The 16,864-nt window shown below is 43.1% G+C and overlaps 1 protein-coding gene across 1 annotated transcript in view; it reads left to right on the top strand.

Moving 5' to 3' along the window:
- The window catches only part of CSMD2 (CUB and Sushi multiple domains 2), a 437,017-nt gene that overhangs the window by 348,758 nt on the left and 71,395 nt on the right, over window positions 1–16,864 (top strand). Inside the window, 2 exon segments of the mRNA XM_055341473.1 lie at window positions 10,330–10,410; window positions 10,828–10,941. Coding sequence (XP_055197448.1) covers window positions 10,330–10,410; window positions 10,828–10,941 — 195 coding nt within the window.

Below are 16,864 nucleotides of genomic sequence, written 5' to 3' on the forward strand. Positions count from 1 at the left end.
TGATCCCTGTCATGTGACTCTGAGTGACTTACATAGCTTCTCGGCCTCAGTGTCCTCGGAGTTATGAGTTAAATGTGTTAACCTATGCGAGGATCCCGCAACACAGACCCCCATACGTGGAGGTTTTCCTCCTCCACTGTGAGGGCAGGGAGGCTCCTGGTGCCGATCCCTGGTGCCAAGTCCAAGCTTAGAGGCAGCGGGATGAGGCTTCTCATTCCACAGGTCCACGTCAGCTCACTGGGTTACTCACTCACTGGTTCCCCAGCCTGTCCCTTCACATCTTCTAGAGGGTTTTCCCCCTCCAAAGGAATCTAGGGCTCTGTCGACCTCACAGGGAGTACTTTGCACAAGTGAAGTCGTGGAGATTTCAAGCAGAAGGAGCATGAACCATTCAGGGTGTGTTTGTCCTTATCAACAGCCAATTTTCTCCTAAGGGTCCGAAGTTACGGGTCTGGGTGCTTCCTCATTTTTGTAATAGTGGACACAGCATTGAAAAACTTAAAGTTTTCTGTGGGTTTGTCCCCATCTATAGAATAATCCTCCGTATTACAATTTGCAGAGCTTTACATATACTTGAACTGGAAATGGGGGAAGCTTGACCTTGTTCCTGGCTCCGTCTTGCAAACACAAGATTTTATCAAATTTTTAAATTTTTTGCCAATATGGCAGATGCATGAAATAGCATTTCACTCTTATGTTAATGACGAGGTGAGCATGTTTTTGTATCTTCATTGATTCATGCTTCCCTGCTCTGCGAAACACCTGCTCCCCCTAGAGCTTTCTTCCTCCAAGGACAGAGAGATAACAGACAAATAAAATCTTTGCCATTTGTAATAAGTTGCTATGAAGGAAACACATAAGATAGCAAACAAAAAGGCAGGGAACTCTTTTCATGTAAAATAATTGTGGGTAACCTGTCAAGAGGCAATATTTGAGACAAGAACTAAAGAAAAAGAAGGAGGTAGACTTGCAGAGACCGGGGAGTGGGACTGGTGTGGGGGAAAGAATGTCTGCCTATCTATAGGCAAACATTAGCTTTCAATAAATTTCTTCTCATATAAGGACTAATAAGCGGAAAAGTACCTTAAGGAGAGCTATGAACAAGATTCTACAGTATTTTTTCATGACAAAAGTGGATTTGAATTGCAGAGGAAAATGCCCTTGGAAACATGTAGTTTAGGAAATAGAGATAAATTTTGGAAAGTATCTGCTTCCAGCATAAAAGTCTCAACAACATGGACTCCAAATAAGAGATAACTAGAAGGGGAGCTAAATGTCTTCCCTTCCCTTCCTGAACAATTCATTCCTAAAGCTGTTAAATGGGGTGAAGGAAAGTGGGCATCTGAGAGAAGAGGGGGCCATGCTGAGAGGCAGCATCTGTACGGAGATGGGGCTGGCATGATACCCATCAAGGCTCTGCAAACTGAGGGAACATCCATGTCGGGTAGGAGCCCCAGCAAAGTGAGGATGCCATCCATGCGGAGGATCCTTCAGGCTCCAAGGTGGGGGAGCAGGGCATTCGTGTAAGGGAGGAGTGACTGATCAAAGAAGTTAATCTATCACCCTAGAGAACCAAGTTCCCATCTCAACTGTCGCTCCAGGTAGGAGTCGCACTGTAAAAAAGAGGGTCAGAAATGTGGCAAGAGCAAAAACTAGAATATACCCAGGGCATTGGATTGGAATTGGAAGTATGAGTATGAGCAATGGTTTTCAATATGTCCACATAGATATAGAAGGAGATATGGATGTAAACGTGGGTCTGTACACGTACGTGTATTCCTTAGCTCCTTCCACTGAAAGGGCCTGGAAGCAATGACTCCTCAATAGCAATGAACACATCTAGCTCCAGATACTGATTTCTAAAACCATTTTCCACTAAAATAGATGAGGACTCCTTAAAAGTGACGCCTGGGTGCCTCGGTGGTTGGGCGCCTGCCTTTGGCTCAGATCGTGATCCCTGGATCCGGGATCGAGTCCCGCATCGGGCTCCCTGAGGGGAGCCTGCTTCTCCCTCTGCCTATGTCTCTGCCTCTCCTCTCAATCTGTGTCTCTCATGAATAAATAAATAAATCTTTAAAAAAAAAAAGAAATGGCTGATTCCAGGACTGAGGCAGAGAAGGCACAAGATGAGCCTGAAACATTTTATGGCAGAAAGCAAGAAGGTGCCCAAAGAATGGTGGAGATGTGCCAGAAGGACATAGACGCGGGCCTGAAGGGGCTCCCAGTGACCGTAATGGGATAATTTGGATTATACTTGGACCGTAATACTCGGATAATTTGAGCATCCAAATAATTCGTTTTGGTAACACATGGTAACTGAATGAATAAACCAGGACACTATATATACCCATCCAGGTATAAATTAATTAATGAAACAATTATTCATTTAAAATATTATGAGGAACAGGATATTTCCATGCCTTCAAATTATCTCCCCACACAGTAACCGCAAAGGGAGAAAAGAGTAGCTATACAGTAGAGAAGCTGGAGGACATCACTTTAACCAAGTGATCCAAGTAAGCATGCTGAGTAACGGGACAAATTGCAGTTATGCCCCCATTTGATTGGGTGCAAAGAGAAGAGCCAGCATCACCTCTGTGATAGCCCAGGAAAGATGCACAACGTGAATCCAGTCGTGAGGAATCAGACAAATCTAAGTTGGGGGTAACATAATATATTATGACAGACTAGAAGTTAACCGATGTATAATCTTCAAGAGTGTGAAAGTCATGAAGGTCAAGGAAAGACTTTGGGACGATTCCAGACGAAAAAAGACATGACAACAAAATACAGTGCATGTTTCTGAACTGAATCCTGTGCTGTTAAGAGCTTTCCTGGGAGAAGTGGTAAAACATGAGCGGAGGTGAGGGTGAGTTGGCTACCATTATCAGAGGTAATTTCCTGTTTTTGATGGTTGTATTGTGATTTTGCAAAACGGAATGTGCTGCTTTGTTGAAAATGCATGTTAATGTTAAAATATTGTGGTGATGGGGCATCATGTTGGCAACTTCCTTTCAAATGGTTCATGAAAAACGTTTTTTTGTGTGATGCTTCCAACTTTTCCTGTACCGTTGTGATTGTTTCAAATTAAGATTTTTATTTACATGGGGAGCTAGATAATTTTTTAAAAGTTAAAGAAGAAATGCCACAGCCCGATTAAATTGGCATAAGGATCAGCAAAACGCTGTAGAAAACCAGATCAGAGGAAAAGCCCAACACGAGGGAGAGAAAGAGCAAAGACTTGAAGATTATAGAGGAGAGAATGGGAAATAAAAGAGATCCAGTGAATGAAGAATGTCCTGATAAAAAGCATCCATGACAGAAAGAACCAGACGGATAGAACACAAATAATAAAAGAAAACTCTTCTGAAATGAATGAAAAACTGTGCAAATAGAACAAAAGAGCTCACCGCATGCTGGGGGAAATCACAACCAGCCTAGCAAGCATTTCAAATTACTGGGATGAAGGGCACAATCTACCCGAATCTAGGCCGAGAAAGTTACCTGCGAGGAGCCAAAATCCACAATCCTTTGACTAATTATTCTTGGCATTCAATCCCAGAAAATCAAAAGAGGCATTTTTATAGATATGTAGGGGGAAGATAGTTGGGAGCATCACATGTGCAGGCAAGAGACAGCTGTCTGCAGACCTCTGAGCGCTCACAATCCGCGTCCCCACATCTCAGTTGAAGTGTTCCTCCAGGATGTAGACCCCCAGGGAGAGACAAGCCAGTAACCTGATACAGAGAAGTTGTATAAAAGATTAAAGTGGAAGCACTAACTAGCTAACCACCTTTTAAGCCTAATAATAATTGAAAATATCGATTCCAAACAGATTGCAAATGATTCTTAAAAGATTTTGTAAAATTGTGGCACCTGCTTGGCTCAGGCAGTTGAGCATCTGAGTCTTGATTTGGACTCAGGTCATGAGCTCAGGGTCCTGGGATCGTGCCCTGCATCGGGCTCCACACTCAGGGGAGTCTGCTGGAGGATTCTCTCTCCCTCTTCCCCTGTGCCTCCCCCCACTAGAGCTCACACTCTCCCTCTCTCTCTCATAAAAAATAAATCTTTAAAAAAAAAGATTTTTAAGAATTATTTCATATTAACAAATACCCAAGGAATTAGAAGAGGAATAGGAGAAAGGGAATGTCCTTATCTCTCATGAAGGTGGAATCAGTAGATGTCATTCAATTGCTGATTTTAATAATTAGGAAAATCAGGACTCCAAGTATGTATTTTAGTCACTAAAAAAATTAAAAATAGGTGATAGTACTTTTAAGTCACTAAAAGAAAAAAGTAAGCAAAGCATAGTTCCTATAGAAAAGGTGGAAAACAGGGATCCCTGGGTGGCGCAGCGGTTTGGCGCCTGCCTTTGGCCCAGAGCGCGATCCTGGAGACCCGGGATCAAATCCCACATCGGGCTCCCGGTGCATGGAGCCTGTTTCTCCCTCTGCCTGTGTCTCTGTCTCTCTCTCTCTCTGTGTGTGACTATCATAAAAAAATTTTAAAAATTAAAAAAAAAGAATAAAAATTAAAAAAAAAAAAAAGAAAAGGTGGAAAACAAAGGAAACCACAGGAACAAAGATACAGCCCAGGACAAAACGGTGAGACCCTGGCCTACGACGGCTGTTGCCGCGCTGGCTCCTGCTTGGCAAGAGGCAGTGGGCCTCCCCGTCCGTCCATCACCATGTTTGCCTGCATCGAGGTCCGATTAAGCTCTGACAGGGCCTCGGCCCAAAGGGACTGGGGGAGAGGGGACCAGGGGAAGGGAGGAGTCCAGGACGTCCCCCCCTCCGCCCCACTCAGGTCTTTAGCAATAACCTGGTAGATAGTGTGGCTCTAGGGGGAGGAGGGATTGTCCGCAAAAGACGAAAGCTCGTGCACCGGAAGGCTGACAGCAGTTACGCCTCGGTAGTGGTGGGACTGGGGCAATTTCCATTTTATTGTTTTTCAATATTCCACCAGCATTCTGAATTTCTGAGCAGAAATATATAATTCTTAAAAAATATAATGGGAAAGCTACCCCACTCAAACTAGTAACCACACTCAGGCTGTGTTCAAGTGGTTCAAACTCTTCTGAGTTTTTTCTGCAAGTTAAGTGTCATAGAAGATATTTATTTATTTATTTATTTATTTATTTTGGAATTTGAGGCAATTATTTTGGGTTTTTTTTTTCCCAATTTTACTGAGATACAGTTGGCATACAGCACTGTGTAAGTCTAGGCATACAACGTAATGACATGACTTACGTATATTGTGAAATGATCACCACGATAAATTCAGTTAAAGGCCGTCATCTCATATAGATATCCAAAAAAAGGAGGGAAAATAGGTTTTTTTCTCCTTGTGATGAGAACTCTGAGGATCTGCTCTCTCTTGACAGCATTCAGATATACCAAACAGCAGTGTTAACGTCATGTAACACGTGACATCCCCGATACTTATCCAATCTTATAACTGGAGGTTTGTACCCTTTGATCCCCTTCATCCAGTTCCCCACCCAGAAGGTGTATTTAAAAGATTAAGCATGCAGCTGAGAATGGAAGATACCAGATTTTTTAAAATAAAATAAAATAAAAGCCTTGGGTGATAAAGGAAACATCGGGAATTGGCTAAGCAGAGAGGCACCTGGAGGGCTCCGTCAGTTAAGCATCTGCCTTTGGCTCAAGTCCTGATCCCCGGGTCCTGGGATGGAGTCCACCCCCCCCCCATCGGGCTCCCTGCTCAGCGGGGTCTGCTTCTCCCTCTGCCTCTGCCCCTTGCCCATACTCGGGCTCGCTCTCTGTCTCCGGTAAATAAATAAAATCTTAAAAAAAAAAAAGAATTGGCTAAGCAGAATAAGCAGAAACTTCATGCATCTACGAATCCCAAGAGTGCCCTAGACAAACATAAGGAGAGGATAAACCGTGAAAATATATTTAACAGGCAGAAGTCATTTTTTCTTTTAAGAGAAGGCAGGGGCGGAAGGAGAGAGAGACTTACGTAGGCTCCACACCCACCTCACTGCTCTGAGATCCTGACCTGAGCCAAAATCAAGAATCAGATGCTTAACCAACTGAGCCACCAGGTAACCCCAGAAGTCAATCTTAAATACGAACCGGGTTCTTCCAATTTGTAAGACAAATAGGGGCAAAGGACTGATAGAAGGTTAAAAAGTAAACTCCAAAATAGTCCATTAATATAGGAAGAAAATGTTTAACCTAACTTGTTATCAAATGCCAATTTAAAAAAAAAAAAGAAATGCTACCTTTTTGGTTGCTTATCAAGCTGGTGACAATTACCGCGGAGGACTGCCTTCCCCAGGAGGCTCAGGGTGGCAGGAGGGCGAGGACTGTGTCTTGGTTACTCTTGCACCCTCGCCGCCTGATGCAGCCCCTGACCCAGGCTAGGCCTCCGCAGATAATCCTTCAATGAGTTGGAGGAGACAATGATGAGACCCGGCCCTGGAGAAGCTACCGCTCCGTGGCCCGTATCAGTTACAGCCCTTTTTCTGCAGAGAAAAGCCAACGCCCGCGTGGTCCTCCCGGGTGTATGTTAAACCAAGGTCAAACCCGCGTGGCCACCCCACAGGTGCTTCTTGCTTTGAAAACCGCATCTCACGGGTGTCTCCTGTGTCTCTCCATGCAACGTCTTTTCCACCGACACATCTGTAGAAGAAATTAGTTAAATCGTCAAAATGTCCTACAACATTTTTAATGAAACCATCGCAGGAAAAGTCAGGTTGCATCCTAACTGCAGTGGGTAAAGGCCAGGATCCCACGTGAACGTTTGGAATGTGTGCCCCTGTTGCTGCCGGTTCCGAGAGGTTACGATAACGGGAAGTTCATTGTGAACCCAGCACTGTCCTGAACACGTTCCCACGTCGCACTTGTCTTCGGGCGAGGATTTCTAAGTGCCTCACACTGAGAGGGTTGGCGTGGCGCGCTGTGCTATGCAAAGTGCTTGTGCTAAAACGCATGGAACCGCTGTTTTGTTACAGCCGTATTCATTCTTGGGCGATCAAGCAGTAAAATTTCAAGTATTTAATTTCTAGCATTATGGGTTTTGCATATATATGTATCTTATTATCTTAGATACTTCCCGGGTTTAGGGTTATGCACTGTAATTTTTTCCTACTTGAAGTCACGGGAAATAGCATCTTTACGCAGAACATCTGATTTCCAGGAATGGATTACTGACGTTCATTCAGTAGGAGATGCTCATACTTTAAAAAGCTCGTACAATGTAATCGTTCCCAGTTTTTTCCCTTTTTTTCCAAATTTTTATTTAAACTCCAATTAGTTAACATGCAGTGTAATATTAATTTCAGGTGTAGAATTTAGTCATCCAGCACTTTCACATATCACCATATCACCTGTCACTCCTCACGAGTGCCTGCCTTAATCCCCACACCTGTTCAACCCATCCACCCACCTACCTCCCGTCGGGACCATCAGTTCGTTCTCTATACTTAAGAGTCTATTTCTTGGTTTTCTTTTCCTTCCCCCCCCCCACTTTATGTTCATTTGTCTTGTTTTAGATTCCATATATGAGTGAAATCATATGGTATTTGCCTTTCTCTGACAGACTTATTTTGCTGAGCATAACACTCTCTACCTCCATCCATGTCATTGCAAATGGCAAGATTTCATTCGTTTTGATGCTGGAGCATATTCCATGTATATATACACCACATCTTCTTTATCCGTTCATCAGTTGATGGATATTTGGGCTACTTCCATAATTTGGCCATTGTTGATAGTGCTGCTATAAATATCGGGGCACATATATCCCTTTGAAGTAGTACTTTTGTATCCTTTGGGTAAATACCTAGTAGTGCAAATTGTAGATCCAAAAATACACAAAGAACTTTAAAAACTCAACACGTAACAAATAATCCAGTTAAAAAATGGACAGAAGACATGGGAAGACATTTCTCCAAAGAAGACATCCAGATGACCAACAGAGACATGAAAAGATCCTCCTCAACATCCCTCATCATCAGGGAAATGCAAATAAAAACCACGGTGAGATGTCGCCTCACACCTGTCAGAATGCTAGAATCAGCAACACAGGAAACGACAGATGTTGGCGAGGATGTGGAGAAAGGGGAGCCCTCGTGCACTGTTGGTGGGAATGGGAACCGGTGCAGCCACTGTGAGGAACAGCATGGAGGTTCCTGAAAAAAAATAAAAAATAGAGCTGCTCTATGATCCAGCAATCCTTCCTAGTTTAAAAAAAAAAAAAGAAGAAGAAAAAAATTCATAAAAGATGCATATGTGGAGAAGGATGTTTTATTTTAAAGAATGTTTATCACAATCTTATTTTAAATTGCAAAACTTTGGAAACCTAAATGGTTAATAATAGAGCATCTGAAAAAAAATAATAGAGCATCTGTTAAATAAATTTTAGTCAATCATATGACTAAATTCTATGAAGTCATTGCAGTCATTTTTTAAGAAATGTAATTGCATAGGAAAACTGCAAAACAGTAGTAAGTGCCCAAGGATCAACACAAAGTGCACCACCTGCTGCAAATTGGTAAGAGAAAAATACATATGCAGAAAGTATGTGCTCTACGAACTCACAGTAAAGTGTTAGCAGCAGGTCTTTCCAAATGGCCAGTGGATGAGTTTAATTTTCTTCCTACTGTTGTAGAAAATTTTTCATATTTTCTCTAATGACAGTGTATTATATTTGTAATTTTTTGTGGGCACTGAGGGGGGGCACTTGACGGGATGAGCACTGGGTGTTATTCTGTATGTTGGCAAATTGAACACCAATAAAAAAACAAAAAAAAGAAAGAATGTCCATATATATATATATATATATATATATATATATATATATATATAGGCTTCCCTCTGCCTCAGGTAAGTCTGGGTAGCTTTCCTGGAGATTTGGGCCAGAAAAAGCTATTCTTCCACGGACAGGCCATCCCTGCTGGTTCTATAGGTAGAAGCTTAGAAAGAAACAGGTTTCTGTAGAGTGCCCAGCTCTTGTTTGCATCAGCCAGGCATGCCCCAGCACAGATGAAACATGTTTCACCTTCACTCTTCGGTACTACCACCACCTGCATAGCCAAACTGCAAAGAAGTCCTACAGCTGCCCTTGGTGAGGGTTGGAAGTCTACTCCCACACCCCCCACTGGCACGCTAGTCACAGTTCAGCCCAAAAAGGCTCAGGCCTGGCCCTCGGGCTGGGTTCTCTCTGAACCTCAGCCAGCCAGTCCTTCAGAGGAGGGAGATCCACTCCGGTAAGGTTTGTGAGAAGGTGGCCGCCCTTCCCCACCCACAGCTGAGCGTTGGGTGGGAAGGGGGGTCTTGTGGTCAGCCAACGCCCGCGCCTTTCTGCATGTCTGAGGCCACCGGCAACTGCCGCCCCCCCCAACCAGATTTTCCCTGATCCAGTTTTGAACCCTTACCCCCCTTATTTATAACTTTTATACTTTGTCCAGGCCCTGGCGCTTCCCTCTTCCCCAGGTCTCACGGGGCAGGGGCCGTTTTTAACTCGTCCGTTTGTATTGATGTATGAACTCGTCAATAAACACAATCATTTGTTAAAAAAAAAAGTCTGGGGTGACTTTGGAAATAACAAGAGCAGTAGCAATGCCAACAGCAGCTCACACTCCCGTGGCACCAGCTGTGCGCCAGGCAGCAATTGGAAGCCAAGCTCTGGGCCCATCCTGAGCCTCGTCTCAGCGACACCATCCACACAGCCTAGTCCCTGCCCAGAGGGATGGTTTCCAATTTAGAAAACCCACTGAAGCCAGAGATGTCTGGCCAGAGGTCAGAAGGGAAACCAGCTGGCTTTGTGGGCACTCACATCAGCCACACACAGTACTTAGATGCCAAGCGGTGGAAAGAATACGGGATTTGAGAGCAGCCGCTCCTGGATTCAAGTTCCTGTGCCACTCACCTCCCGTGTAACCCTGGAGAAGGGAGTGAAGTGTTCGGAATCTCAGCTTCCCCGTAAAGGGAGCGAGGACACCTTGCAGGGGGGTCCGCCAGCATCAGAATCGATGGTGACAGCTGTGAAAGTGCCTGGCCCGTTTAGGTGCTCAAGAAATGCGTCTCTCCTTTCCCCTCAGTGCCAGTGCGCTGTCGCTGACCTCTTAGATGCTCTCTCCTTTATCGTTGCTGTTACTCTACACCTCCTGGCTTCTGCATCAAAGACAGAAAAGGATGACAGCAGATAAGCAAAATAGTACTTGGCTACACTTGCCCTGGGTACGGGTCAAAAGCCACTAGTATCTGTGCCAGGGAATGAGGAATGAGAGTGAACAAGTGAATGACAACGTGCCCTGAGAGTGACGCTCTTACCCCAGCTTGTCTGCTTCTGTCTTTTCAGCTTATCCGCTCACCAAGTGCCCACCTCCCACCATCCTCCCCAATGCCGAAGTCGTCACAGAGAATGAAGAATTCAACATAGGTACCGCCTCCCAAACCAGCAAGGGCTGGGGGGCAAGGAGGGGCCGGGCCGGGAGTGTGGGGGGTGGCTGGCGGGCAAGGCACATCGCCCCCTCCCATCCATCCACTGAGTCTGCCCCAAGAGGCAAACACCATAGCCAGGCAGACGAGATTCAAGTCAGTAGGTTTTTGAGAAGTAAATCCACGCAAGACACTCCAAAGTTCCTAGAATTTGGAAACATGCTTCGGCTCAGCGAGGCTGAGCTCTGAGAAGTGGGTAGCAGTTTTCTGGGTCGTTCAATTGGGGTTGACCCGGTTATTTAAGTCTGATCAGAACACGACCCACCATGGATTGCCTTGCCTGGACATGGGTTTAAGTACAAAGGGGCGCCCCGCGCAGACTTCTCCAGGGAATCCCCATGTGGTCTCTCTTTGGCAGGTGACATCGTCCGCTACAGGTGCCTCCCTGGCTTTACCCTAGTGGGGAATGAGATCCTGACCTGCAAACTTGGAACCTACTTGCAGTTCGAAGGACCACCCCCAATATGTGAAGGTAATTGCACAGAGCCGCGCCTGTGTGGATCCCGAGCTCCTCCGAAGCATGGCCTTTGTCTTCCTCCTCCCTATATTCCCAGTCCCTGCTCATCAAGTAAGAGGTCATTTGGTGAATGTCTGTTTGTATAAAGGAGTGATTGCCCTGGAGAGATTCTCTGTCCTACTCAGGTCCGGGGCTACAGATCGCCATGGTAACCACTTTGATTTCCGTCTTCCTTTTTTCCGACTGGTATTCTCTGGAAACGGCATACTGATCTTTGAAAAGAGGAAGCTCTGGGACCTCAGGGAGAGGTGGGCTTGCACCCCAACCTGGCCCTCCTGGAGTCCCGATGGGCCCAAGGTCCTGTATGCTGATCTAAGCAACTGAGAGTTGTCTGCCTTCCGGTGTGACCCCTTGACAGAAAATGAATTGGCTTCACCACGTTATCCCAACTAAGACCTCAAACAATATTCTCCACTCAAAAGGGGGTTGACCTAGGATGAGATATTTAACTGCCCTGTGCCTCAATGTTCTCATCTGTGAAATAAGGATAGTGATATTACTTACACCATGGACTTATTGCCAGGAATTAAATGGGTCAATAATGTAAAACGTTTGAGAACTGTGGCTGGGACCCAGTAACTGCCCAGTGTGGGTTATTATTATTATTGTTACTAGTCCTACTACGGCTTCTGGTACTACTGCTACCAACAAATAGTTGTCTGTAGAAAAGCAGGTCAGCTTCTCCCCCACTTCCCATATGGCAGGAGTAGAGAATCCGCAGTATGGGTTGCTAGTGAGAAAGAAAGAAAGAAGCCACAGGCCCAGAATTAAGCTGCCCTAAAACAATGAGAAATTTATTATCTATGAGTTAAGCTGACCTACTCGCATGCCAAACAACCACCCCCCTATGAAGTGGCCTTTAGCTCTGATCCTGCTCCGGAACATCCCTGCTTTGCTCCAGCCTTACTTTCTCCTCTCTGGCCCCGTTTCTGTATCTACACGGCTCCAGGCTTCTTGGCTTTACTCCTACTCTCAGCCTCATGCTTCCCTCTAGGACTCGGTGCTGTACTTGGCTTCTCATGATGTAACCCTTCACCGGCTTTTTTATAATAACAGCTTTATGAGGATAGAATTCATGTACCATATAATTCATCCATTTAAAGTGTATACGTCAGTGATTTTTAGTATACTCAGAGCTGTGTAGCCATTACACCATTTTAGATTTTAATCACTCCAAAATGATAAAAATGATGGTAGTCAGCTCCCATTTTATTTCCAGGCCCTACACAAACACACAGTTCTAGGCAACCACCAGTCTAGTTCGTGTCTCTATGAAATTGACTATTCTGGATCTTTCTCTGAAATTTCTGTTCATGTCTTTGTCCCATTTCATGATTGGATTGTTTGTTTCTTTGCTGTTGAGTTTAATAAGTTCTCTATAGATCTTGGAGACTAGCCCTTTATCTGATACATCATTTGCAAATATCTTCTCCCATTCTGTAGGTTGTCTTTTAGTTTTGTTGACTGTTTCCTTTGCTGTGCAAAAGCTTCTTATCTTGATGAAGTCCCAACACTTGATATTTGCTTGTTTCTCTTGCCTTCATGGATGTATCTTGCAAGAAGTTGCTGTGGCCAAGTTCCAAAAGGGTATTTCCTGTGTTCTCCTCTAGGATTTTGATGGTTTCCTGTCTCACATTTAAATCTTTCATCCATTTTATCTCTGTGTCTGGTCTAAGAGAATGGTCTAGTTTCTGCACGTGGCTGTCAAGTTGTCCCAACACCATTTATTGAAGAGACTGTCCTTTTTCCAGTGGATAGTCTTTCCTGCTTTGTCGAATATTGGTTGACCATAGAGTTGAGGGTCCACTTCTGGGTTCTCTATTCTGTTCCATTGATCTATGTGTCTGTTTTTGTGCCAGTACCACACTGTCTTGATGACCACAGCTTTGTAGTACAACTTGAAATCTGGGATTGTGATACCCCCAGATATGGTTTTCTTTTTTCAATATTCCCCTGGCTATTCGGGGTCTTTTTTTTGATTCCACACAAATCTTAAGATGATTTGTTCCAACTCTCTGAAGAAAGTCCATGGTATTTTGATAGGGATTACATTGAATGTGTAAATTGCCCTGGGTGGCATATACATTTTCACAATATTAATTCTTCCAATCCATGAGCATGGAATATTTTTCCATCTCTTGTGTCTTCCTCCATTTCTTTCAGAAATGTTCTGTAGTTTTTAGGGTATAGATCCTTTACCTCTTTGGTTAGGTTTATTCCTAGGTTTCTTATGCTTTTGGGTGCAATTGTAAATGGGATTGACTCCTTAATTTCTTTCTTCAGTCTCAGTGTATAGAAACGCCCCCGACTTCTGGGCATTGATTTTGTATCCTGCCACGCTGCCAAATTGCTGTATGAGTTCTAGCAATCTTGGGGTGGAGTCTTTTGGTTTGTCTATGTAGAGTATCATGTCATCTGCGAAGAGGGAGAGTTTGACTTCTTCTTTGCCAATTTGAATGCCTTTTACTTCTTTCTGTTGTCTGATTGCTGAGGCTAGGACTCCCAATACTATGTTGAATAGCAGTGGTGAGAGTGGACATCCCTGTCGTGTTCCTGATCTTGGGGAAAAGGCTCCCAGTGCTTCCCCACTGAGAATGATATTTGCTGTGGGCTTTTCATGGATGGCTTTTAAGATGCTGAGGAATGTTCCCTCTATCCCTACACTCTGAAGAGGTTTGATCAGGAATAGATGCTGTATTTTGTCAAATGCTTTCTTTGCATCTATTGAGAGGATCATATGGTTCTTGTTTTTTTCTCTTGCTGATATGATCTATCACATTGATTCCTTTACCAGTGTTGAACCAGCCTTGCATCTCAGGGATAAATCCCACTTGGTCGTGGTGAGTAACTTCTTAATGTACTGTTGGATCCTATTGGCTAGTATCTTGTTGAGAATTTTTGCATCTGTGTTCATCAGGGATATTGGTCTGTAATTCTCCTTTTTGGTGGGGTCTGGTTTTGGAATTAAGGTGACGCTGGCCTCATAGAACGAGTTTGGAAGCATTTCATCCCTTTCTATCTTTCAGAACAGCTTTAGTAGAATAGCTATTGTTTCTTCTTTGATAGAATTCCCCTGGGAAGCCATCTGGCCCTGGACTTTTGTGTCTTTGGAGGGTTTTGATGACTGCTTCAATTTCCTCCCTGGTTATTGGCCTGTTCAGGTTTTCTATTTCTTCCTGGTCCAGTTTTGGTAGTTTGTGCTTTTCCAGAAATGTGTCCATTTCTTCTAGATTGCCTAATTTATTGGCATATAGCTGCACATAATAAGTTTTTAGAATCATTTGTATTTCCTTGGTATTGGTTGTGATCTCTCCTTTTTCATTCGTGATTTTATTAATTTGAGTCTTTTTGTCTTTTTAATAAGGCTGGCTAATGGTTTATCTATCTAACTGGTTCTTTCAAAGAACCAGCTCCTGGTTTTGTTAACCTGTTCCAAGTCCTTCTGGTCTCTATTTCATTGAGTTCTGCTCGAATCTTTATTAACTCTCTTCTTCTGCTTGGTATAGGTTTTATTTGCTGTTCTTTCTCCAGTTCCTTTAGGTGTGAGGTTAGCTTGTGTATTTGAGTTTTTTCCAATTTTTTGAGGGATGCTTGTATTGAGATGTATTTCCCTCTTAGGACTGCTTTTGCCATATCCCAAAGATTTTGAACAGTTGTATCTTCATTTTCATTAGTTTCCATGAATCTTTTTAATTCTTCTCTAATTTCCTGGTTGATCCTTTCATCTTTTAGCAGAATGCTCTTTAACTTCCACATGTTTGAGTTTCTTCCAAATCTCCTCTTGTGATTAAGTTCAAGTTTCAAAGCATTGTGTTCTGAAAATATGCAGGGGACAATCCCAACCTTTTGGTATCGGTTGAGACCTGATTTGTGACCCAGTATGTGGTCTATTCTGGAGAAAGTTCCATGTGCACTTGAGAAGAATGTGTATTCAGTTGCATTTGGATGTAAAGTTCCGTAAATATCTGTGAAATCCATCTGGTGCAGTGTATCATTTAAAGCTCTTGTTTCTTTGAAGATGTTTTGCTTAGAAGATCTGTCAATTACAGAAAGCACCATGTTGAAGTCTCCCAGTATTAATGTATTATTATCTAAGTATGTCTTTACTTTGGTTATTAATTGATTGATATACTTGTCAGCTCCCACATTAGGGGCATAAATATTCATGACTGTTAGGTCCTCTTGTTGGTTAGATCCTTTAAGTATGATAGAATGTCCCTCTTCATCTCTTACTACAGTCTTTGGGATAAACTTTAATTTATCTGATATGAGGATGGCTACCCCTACTTTCTTTTGAGGACCATTTGAATGATAAATGGTTCTCCAAACTTTTATTTTCAGGCTGGAGGTGTCCTTAGGTCTAACATGAGTCTCTTGTAGACAGGAAATAGGATGGGTCTTGCTTCTTTATCCAGTCCGAAACCCTGTGTCTTTTGATGGGATCATTTAGCCCATTCACGTTCAAGGTAACTATTGAAAGATATGAATTTAGTGTCATCATAATACCTATTCAGTCCCTGTTTTTGTAGATTATTTCTTTGGGTGTCCTCTTTCTTTTACATAGTTCCCCCTTAATATTTCTTGCAGAGGGTTTGGTGGTCACATATTCTTTCAGTTTCTGCCTATCTTGGAAGCTCTTTCTCTCTCCTTCTATTCTGAATGAGAGCCTTGCTGGATAGAGTATTCTTGGCTGCATGTTCTTCTCATTTAGGACCCTTAATATATCCTGCCAGCCCTTTCTGGCCTGCCAGGTCTCCGTGGAGAGGTCTGCTGTTAACCTAATATTTCTCACCACATGAGTTAGCGATCTCTTGTCTCTTGCTGCGTTAAGGATTTTCTCTTTATCTTTGGAATTTGCAAGTTTCACTACTAAATGTAGAAGTGTTGACAGTTGTTATTGTTTTTTTGGGGGGGGTCTCTCTATCTCCTGGATCTGAATGCCTGTTTCCCTCCCCAAATTAGGGAAATTCTCAGCTATGATTTGTTCAAATATGCTTTCTGGTCCTCTGTCCTCTCGGTGCTCTCTGGAACCCCAATTATACATAGATTCTTCCTTCTGAGACTGTCATTTATTTCCCTTAACCTTTCCTCATGGTCTTTTGATTGCTTTTCTCTTTTTTCCTCAGCTTCCTTCCTTGCCATCAACTTGTCTTCTATGTCGCTCGCTCTTTCTTCCACCTCCTTCACCCTCATCGTTAGGACCTACAGTTTGGATTGTATCTTATTTAATTGATTTAATTTTGGCCTGATTAGATCTAAATTCTGCAGTCATGAAGTCTCTTGAATCCTTTATGCTTTTTTTCCAGAGCCAACAGTAGCTTTATAATTGTGCTTCTGAATTGGCTTTCTGACATCAAATTGTAATCCAAATTCTGTAAGTCTGTGGGAGAGAGTACTGTTTCTGATTCTTTCTTTTGTGGTGAGTTCTTCCTTCCAGTCATTTTGCTCAGTGCAGAGTGGTTGTATGAGCAGGCTGCATCAAGAATATCAACCATGACCTAAGTAAATTTCACCCTAGATGATTCTGCTGAAGTCAGAGACCAGAAATTAAAAACAAAGATCAGAACAAAATAAAACCAAAGGGCCACTAAAGTGAAAAACAAATTTTAAAACAAAGTAGTAGAAAATAAAAGGCCAAGAATCCCAAGAAGAAGAAAAAAAAAGAAAAGAGAAAAAAAGCAAAAGTAAAGAGGAAAAAAGGGGGAAAAAAGGAGAAGAAAAAGGGGGGACTGGGAGATGGTGGTGGTGATGAAGTTGTAGTGGAGGGAGAATGTAGTCCTCCTGAGGAATCCTAGAGGGTGTTCCTCTTGGTTCTGAGTATATTCTGTATGTTAGAAGATGCTCAGGCCTAAATTTATGTAAACCAGAAATATTTATA

This window comes from Nyctereutes procyonoides, unplaced genomic scaffold (genome assembly GCF_905146905.1).
Source record: "Nyctereutes procyonoides isolate TBG_1078 unplaced genomic scaffold, NYPRO_anot_genome, whole genome shotgun sequence".
NCBI lineage: Eukaryota > Metazoa > Chordata > Mammalia > Carnivora > Canidae > Nyctereutes > Nyctereutes procyonoides.